The following is a 7,997-nucleotide window of genomic DNA, read 5'->3' as shown; positions in this document are numbered from 1 at the left end:
CTGTGTTACGTTTCCCGGGACCTGATCCTTGAGACGCCAATTCAGCAGGTCTGGGGTGGGTCCTGGGAATATGTATTTTAAAATATTTTTTATTGTGGTAAAATATAAGACATAAAATCTACCACTGTCTGTTCCAAAACTTTTCATCACCCCAAACAGAATGGGAATGTTTTTTTCTGTTTTTTTTTAATTTGAGAACAGTGTTTTTCCAGGACCCGTCAGCTTCAAGTCAAGTAGTTGTTTCAGTTTAGTTGTGGAGGGCACATCTCAGTGGCCCATGTGGGAATCGAACCGGCAACCTTGGTGATATGAGCACTGCGCTCTTAACCAGCTGCTCGGAATATGTATTTTTAACAGTTCTGCTGCCACTGAGGAGACACACTTTGAGAACATTTGGTGGTCGGGGTTGAGGCTGGCGGAGGCTTCATTAGTGGGCAGAACTGCTCAGGCTTTACTTCCCAAGGCACCAGCCCTGTTTTCGTCTCTTTGACACTCCCACTCCCTCCCCCTCTCCTACAGGTGCTGTAACACCTGTGAGGATGTGCGGGAGGCATATCGCCGTCGAGGCTGGGCCTTCAAGAACCCAGACACTATTGAGCAGTGCCGGCGAGAGGGCTTCAGCCAGAAGATGCAGGAGCAGAAGAATGAGGGCTGCCAGGTTTATGGCTTCTTGGAAGTCAACAAGGTACCTGAGGGACTGAGGCCGGGCAGGGCCAGCTGGGCTGTGGGTTGGCCCTGCTCCACTGTGACTCGACGGTCCGCTCGGGCTGTCAAATGAAGGGAAGGGAAGAAATGGAGAATGAGAGGGAATATCCCCTACAGGTGGCCGGAAACTTCCACTTTGCCCCCGGGAAGAGCTTCCAGCAGTCCCATGTGCACGGTGAGTGATACATCAGCCGGGAGGCTTAGGCCCTGGACACCTTGGCGAGTTTGAGCGCCCCCTCACCTGCCTGTTCTTTGGTCTCTGGCCCAGAGCAGACCCTCATCTCAGGGCAGCAGTTTGGTACAACAGTTAAGAGCTGAGGAGCCACACGCCTGGGTTCACATTTCAGTGTCAGACCTTCCTGGCTGTGTGAAACTTCGAGACAGTTTCTTAATGTTTTTGAGCTTCAAAGTTTCCTACTTTATAAAATGGTGATGATAGTACTTATCTCCTAGGGCGTTCCTACAGGTGAAAGATGATAGCGTAGAGCCTGGCTTGTGCTGGGCATTCGTTTAAAAGGTAGACCCCAGTCTCTGAGGACCTGCGCGTGAGGCTTTGGGAGAAGCAGAGCTGGGTTGGAATGGAGGTTCTGCCGTTCCCAAGCATAGTCCGGAAGTAGGGAGCCCTACTCAGTTTCTTCTTAGTAAAATGGAGCCTACCTCACAGGGTCGCTCATAGGGATGAATAAATGAGATTAATGCTCATTCATGTATTCTTTCATGCATTCACCAGATATTCAGTAATCACCACCTAGGTGCCACGTTCTAGTCTAGATGCTAAGGATACAGCAGTGAACAAAACCAAGTCCCTGCTCTCAGAACATTCTAGTAAAGAAACAGATAATAAGTATGTAAGATAGTGGTATATCAGATGCTATTAAGTAATATGAACCCAAAAAAGGCAGGAGAGATGGAGGTAAGGGGGTTGGGTGAGATGACACGTCTCTACTATTTTATATAGTTAGTCAGGGAAACACTTTTTGACGGGCTGTTTTAAGTAAAGCCCTGAAGAAAGTGAAGGAGCTGCCCTATGGATAACTGGGGAAGGGGTGGGGGGGCGTGTTTCAAGCAGGGAGAATAGCAAGTGCAAATCCCTAAGGCAAGAATGTGCTTTGGGGAGTTGAAGGTACAGGAAAAAAGGGAGAGTGGCTGGAGCAGACCAGCGTAGTTAGAAAGAAGGTACGAGACATAATGGGGCCATGTCATACAGGGCTTGGAGGGGCATTGGAGGGCCTTGGGCTTTTCTCTGTGTGAGACGGGAAGCCTGCCCTTACAGGACTCTGAAGAAATGGTCCATGATCTGACTTAACTTTAAAAAGGTAGGCAGCTCTCTGCCCTGTAGAGAAGACCATAAGGGGAAGGACAGTTAGGGCTGCAGTGATCAGTCCAGGCACGAGGTGGCGTGGCTGGGCCAGAGTGGTGGTGGAGGTGGTGAGAGTGACTGCATGTATTTTGAAAGGAGAACTGAGAGGAGNCCTCATATGTGGGATCCGAACCGGGGCCCTCTGGCGTCCCAAGCCAGCTCTTAACCAGCGCGCCACTCGGCCGGCCCTGATGAGAACTTTTAAGATCTCTCTTTGCAACTTTTGATACAAATATGCAATACAGTATTGTTAGCTATAGTCACCATTAGATCCCCAGAACTCACTCATCTTGTAACTGAAAGCTTGTACGCTTTGACCAACATCCCTCCTTTCCCCCACCCCCCAGCCCTTGGCAACCACCAGTCTACTCTCTGTGAGTTTGGCTTTTTTGGAAGCTACACATAAGTGAGATCATACAGTATTTGTCTTTCTCTGACTTACTTCACTTAGCATAATGTCCTCACGGTTTATCCATGTTGTTGCAGATAGCAGAATTTTCTGCTTTTTAATGGCTGAATAGTGTTCCATTTATACAAGGTCTGACAATTAAGTTCACGAACTCATCCTAGAAAAAGTGCTACATACCTCATTGCTGAATATCACTATGGTCACCTTCAAAGTGAAGCTATGCACTGATGCCAGCACTTAGTCCATCCTTCAAAGCAATTTTGGAATTCTTTTTCTGGAATGGCCATCAGAGCTGTCATCATATTACCCTTCATGTCCTGAATGTCATCAAAATGTCTTCCTTCCAATATTTCCTTTATCTTCGGGTAAAGAAAGAAGTCACTGGGGGCCAGATCAGGTGAGTAGGGAGGGTGTTCCAATACAGTTATTTCTTTACTGGCTAAAGGCTCACTCACAGACAATGCCCTGTGAACTGGTCCATTGTGATGCAAGAGCCATGAGTTGTTGGCGAAAAGTTCAGGTCGTCTAACTTTTTCACGCAGCCTTTCCAGCACTTCCCAATAGTAAAGTAAACTTGGTTAACTGTTTGTCCAGTTGGTACAAATTCGTAATGAATAATCCCTCTGATATCAAAAAAGGTTAGCAACATAATTGCAACAAGTTCACAAACTTAATTGTCAGACCTCGTATATACCAGGTTTCCTTTACCCATTCATCTGTTGACAGACAGGTTGTTTCCATGTCTTGGTTCTTCTGATAATGCTGCAAAGAACATGACACTGCAGATATCTCTTTGAAATACTGATTTAATTTTTTGGATATGTACTCAGAAATGGGATTGCTGGAGCATATGGTAGTTCTATTTTTAATTTTTGAGGAACTTCCATACTGTTTTCCATAATAGCTGTACCGATTTATATTCCCACTAGCAGTGCACAACGTTCCCTTTTTTCCACCTCCTCATCCATACTTGTTATTTTTTGTTTGTTTATTGATAGCAATTCTAACAGGTGTGAGGTGGTATCTTGTGGTTTTGATTTGCATTTCCCTGCTGATAAATCATGTTAAGCACTTTTTCATGTACCTATTGGCCATCTGTATGCTTCTTTTTAAAAATGTCTATTCAGATCCTTTACCCATTTTTAATTGGATTATTTGGGGTTTTGCTATTGAGTTATATGAGTTTCTTATATATTTTGAAGATTAACCCCTTATCAGATACATCATTTGTAAATATTTTCTCTCATTCTGCAGGTTACCTTTTCATTTTGTTAATTTTTTTTTGCTGTGCAGAAACTTTATTTTGATGTAGTCCCACTTGTGTATTTTTGCTTTTGTTGTCTATGCTTTTGTTTTTGGTGTCATATCCCAAAAATCATTGCCAAGACCAATGTCAAGGAGCTTTTTCCCTGTTTTCTTCCAGGACTTTTATGATATCAAGTCTCTTACATTTAAGTTGTTAATCCATTTTTTGTGAATGGTGTAGGACAGGGGTCCTGTTTCATTCTTTGGCATGTGACTATCCAGTTTCCGAGCACCATTTATTGAAGAGACTGTCCTTTCCCTATTTGGACCGTGGAATTGAAGTAGGGAAATGAGGACATGAAGGAATGATAGTGTCAGTGGTATCAAAGAACTGGTATATTCTGCATCCCAGAGATAGTGAACTGGAAGAATAAGGATAAGTAGTTGAAGACTGGGATACTTGAAATTGAATTTTGGCAAGTTTGCAGTAATTGGTTATGACAGAGTCTAGGTATGAGCATGGAAGTGGGTGGCTGAGGTGAGATGACAAACTGACATGTATTGGAGGACAGAAGGTCAAGGTATTGAATACAGAAATCACCAATTGTGATTGGGTAGTTAGAGAGGCAGGGAGCCAGTGCAGAGAGAGGTCTGAGAAGCACCATAGCGAAGTGGTTAAGGGCATACACTTTGGAATTAGAGCTGAAATCTGCCACTTACTGTGTTGCATTGCACAGTCACTTCTCCTCTCTGAGCCTCGACATATTCTCACGTATGAGGAGGATAATAACCTCACCTCCGTAGAGTCATTGTGGGGATGAAATTAGATGATGCACGTAATGTATACAGCAACCTGCACCCAGCTGACCTTTAGAATGTACTGTTATTTTATGACTATTACCATTATTAAAAGAAATAATATATGTGTAGAAGTGCTTAGTNGCGGCCGGGCCCGGGTCTCGGGGAGAGGGGTGCCCTGGAGCTTGGCAGGGGCTCCTAGATCTGTCTGGCCTGCCAGGGGCCAAGAGAGCTGAACAGAGGCCATTCTGACCCTCGCTCCCTGCCCTGCAGTGACCATTGTCAGTGGCCTTCTCATGCTGCTACTGTTCCTGTCTGAGCTGCAGTATTACCTAACTACAGAGGTAAGTGGTGGGGCCTAGTAAGTACGTGGGGCTTTACTTTCTAAGAAAAGGATCTTTAGGGATGGGAGTGGGAGAAAAAGAGGCATGGGGCCAAATCTTACTGAGGTAGTGCTGCCCCAGGTGCATCCTGAACTCTACGTGGACAAGTCACGGGGAGATAAACTGAAGATCAACATCGATGTATTCTTTCCGCACATGCCTTGTGCCTGTGAGTACCTCACCATAAGTGGGCGTTGCAAGTCCCAGGATTCTCAGGTGGGCTTCCAGAGTCACACCTCCAGCCTTAGGTTCTGGACTGGACCCCAGGACAACCTCCTCCCCCCAACCCGCTACTGCCCCAAGACATGCCCAGCATCCCCTTATCCTCCAAAACCCAGATTCCTTTGCCTCTAGAATCCCAGTACCTTACCCTGACTTCCTGCTTTCAGATCTGAGCATCGATGCCATGGATGTGGCTGGGGAACAGCAGCTGGATGTGGAACACAACCTGTTCAAGCAAAGGCTAGATAAGGATGGCATCCCCGTGAGCTCAGAGGCTGAGCGTCATGGTAATTGGGGGAGGGGGCCAGATCTCAGATCCCAGAGCCGGACATGCCCAAGCCCTACCTTCTGGCAGGTACACTGTGGCTGGCCCAGTGACCAGTGAAGAGCTAAGATCCAGAGAATTCAAGGGGCTTGCTTAGGGTCCCTGAGCGATTAATCAGAGTAGGCTGAAATTCAGCTTCTAACCTCTGTGTATTGAGTAGAGCACTCTACCTGGCTCTCATTCTCAGAGGTCCCCAATCCTTGCCTATCATGGTTTGAGTAATAAGTTTGAGGATGGGTCCTATGTGTTGTTGCCTTGGCAGAACTGCTCTAGACGGACCCAAGCTTCTCTGGGTGTTTGCTTTCCCATCCCACTGGCCGAATTCAGCCCTTAATACTCTTCCCTTTTGGAATGCAGGGTGGCTGCAGAGTTTACATTCTCAAGTTAGATTACCTGAGTTCAGATGTAGCTTCGTCTCTTGCAGTCTGTGACCTCAGCTGTAAAGGGGTGATAAACAATAGTACCCACCACATGGCATTGTAGGAGCAAATGAACTAATATTTGTACAATATCTAGTACAGAGTAGAGTGGCTGTTTACTTTTAGCTTCTTTTCCTCTCTCTAGGCAGCCTCCCAATGCCTCTGTTAACTCAGTTTCCCACTATTCTAAACCCTCTTCAAAGCTACGATTTTTCATATCTTAGGGATTGCTGTGTTGGTGAGCTTTATCATTCATTTAAATGTTGAACACCAGTAAAACCAATAGAATTTGCTATAGGGTTGGATGTGGTGTAAGAGAGCAGGGTCAAGACTTTAATTCCAAGGCTTGACCTGAGCAAATGAATGACTTGAGATAGGAATGACCAGAGAGGAGGAACAGGATTTTGGGGGGCAGAGGTGGGGAAATATTATGTATTCAGCACTGTGTAGCAAATTGCCCCAGAAGTTGTGGCTTAATACAACAAACATTTGGTTTTCAGTTCTGTAGGTCAGAAATTTAAGAGTGACTTGCTTGGGTGGTTCTGGCTTAGGGTCTTACGAGATTGCAGTCAAGCTGTTGGCTGGGGCTGTAGCCATCTGAAGGCTTGACCTGGGCTGGAGAATCTGCATCTAAAAGGGCTCATAGATATGGCTGTTGGCAAGATGCCTGTCTCAGTGCCTTCACCATATGAGCCTCTTATTTCAGTAGGGCTGCTTGAGTGTCCTCACAACATAGTAGCTGGCTTCCCCCTGTGCAAGTGATCCAGGAGAGAGGTGGAAACCACAACTTCTTTTATGAACTAGCCTCAGAAGTTGCACACCATCGTTTCTGCAATATACTAATGGTTACACAGGTCAGCCCTATGCATTGTGGAACGGGAATGCATAAGGATGTGACTACCAGGAGATGGGCATCATTGGGAACATCGTGGAGAGTGGTCCCACAGGGGAGGATCAGGATTCGGGGGGAGTTTCAGGTTTGAGGCATGTTAAATTTTTTTTTAATTGGGGAACAGCCATGGTCATTGGTTACACATTGCTTTCATGCTACAGTGGCATAGTTGACTCTTTTAAGGAGGGTGCAGCTCACAGTGACCCATGGTTGATTGAACCATCAACCTTGGTGTTATCAAGCACCACGCTCTAACCAACTGAGCTAACCGGTCACCCCTGCGGCATGTTAAATTTGGCACGCCCATTTTATGCCTTAGTGATAGCAAAGAGGCAATTCAATGTACTAGTCTAGACTTTAGAGGAGGGCTGGAGAAATAAATGGCTGTTATCAGCAGGTAGATGGTATTTAAAGCCATTGGACTAAATGATCAAACCTAGGGAGTGAATGTAGGTAGAGGAGGGTCTAGGGATGGTACCCTGAGCCCCTCTAGTATTTAGAAGTCAGGAAATGAGGACCTAGGAAGGACGATTGGGAGGGCTTAGCCATTAAGGTAGAAGAGAACCAAGAGATGTACCAGAAGCCAAGTAGAGGAAGAGTTTCAAGGTGAGAGAGTCAGCAACTGTGTCAAAAGCTACTGATAGTCCAGTAAAATGAGTGAGAATTGACCATTGCAATTGGCAACACTGACGTCACTGGAGACTTTGGAAAGGAATAGTTTTGATACTGTTGGGAACGAAAATCCAATCCAAGAGCAGCAAAGGAAGTGGAGACAATCAAGTATAGATGACCCTTTCAGGAGTTTTGCTGTAAGAGAAAGCAGAGAAGTGGGGTGGGGGCTGGAGGAGAGTGAGGAAGTGGGGGTGGGTTTCTTGTTGAGATTAAGTGAGGTTCTGATGCTTCTCTTTTCTTAGTGGAAATTGAAAGCCAGGTCATTAGCTAAGAGTGAAGAAAGAGGAAGGGATTTTGGAAGGCTAAGGAGAGAGGAAAAGATATAAATTGGTCCTCTCAGAGAATGGGAGAGCGAACTGATTAGTGAAATGAAGTAGGATGGCCAGGCAGCCGTTAAGGGAGGCACAGGCAAGAAGCAGCCATGGAGCTGAATTTAACTAGGGTTTGGGTTTTACTAGGCTTGTACAGTGAAGAGAGAGGGGACCTAATGAGTTGTGGTTCTGTGCAAGAGAATAATGAACAACGGTGGGCCATGGAATTTATTTCCCATCTTCGTTGAAATATAAC

The 7,997-nt window shown here is 45.7% G+C and overlaps 2 protein-coding genes across 2 annotated transcripts in view; both read left to right on the top strand.

The window, feature by feature from the left end:
* The first annotated feature begins 491 nt into the window (after window positions 1–491).
* Window positions 492–7,997, top strand: part of ERGIC3 (ERGIC and golgi 3) — an 18,703-nt gene continuing 11,197 nt past the window's right edge. Inside the window, exons 1-2 of the mRNA XM_019655336.1 lie at window positions 492–685; window positions 823–880. Of these exons, the coding sequence (XP_019510881.1) occupies window positions 629–685; window positions 823–880 (115 nt within the window). The 5' untranslated portion in view covers window positions 492–628. The remainder of the gene's footprint in view (window positions 686–822; window positions 881–7,997) is intronic.
* Window positions 4,686–5,522, top strand: LOC109389626 (endoplasmic reticulum-Golgi intermediate compartment protein 3-like). The gene is made up of 3 exons (XM_019655337.1): window positions 4,686–4,861; window positions 4,982–5,069; window positions 5,290–5,522. Exons 1-3 carry the CDS (start codon window positions 4,814–4,816, stop codon window positions 5,505–5,507), a joined length of 354 nt encoding a protein of 117 aa, XP_019510882.1. The 5' UTR covers window positions 4,686–4,813; the 3' UTR covers window positions 5,508–5,522.

Source organism: Hipposideros armiger, unplaced genomic scaffold, assembly GCF_001890085.2.
Source record: "Hipposideros armiger isolate ML-2016 unplaced genomic scaffold, ASM189008v1 scaffold_238, whole genome shotgun sequence".
NCBI lineage: Eukaryota > Metazoa > Chordata > Mammalia > Chiroptera > Hipposideridae > Hipposideros > Hipposideros armiger.
This window is presented reverse-complemented; position numbering and strand designations above follow the sequence as displayed.

Coding starts and splice junctions, on each gene's coding strand:
- LOC109389626 (XM_019655337.1), top strand. CDS start 4,814: ATGCTGCTACTGTTCCTGTCTGAGCTGCAGTATTACCTAACTACAGAG. Junction 4,862..4,981: donor AGTATTACCTAACTACAGAG/GTAAGTGGTGGG, acceptor GTGCTGCCCCAG/GTGCATCCTGAACTCTACGT. Junction 5,070..5,289: donor TCCGCACATGCCTTGTGCCT/GTGAGTACCTCA, acceptor TCCTGCTTTCAG/ATCTGAGCATCGATGCCATG.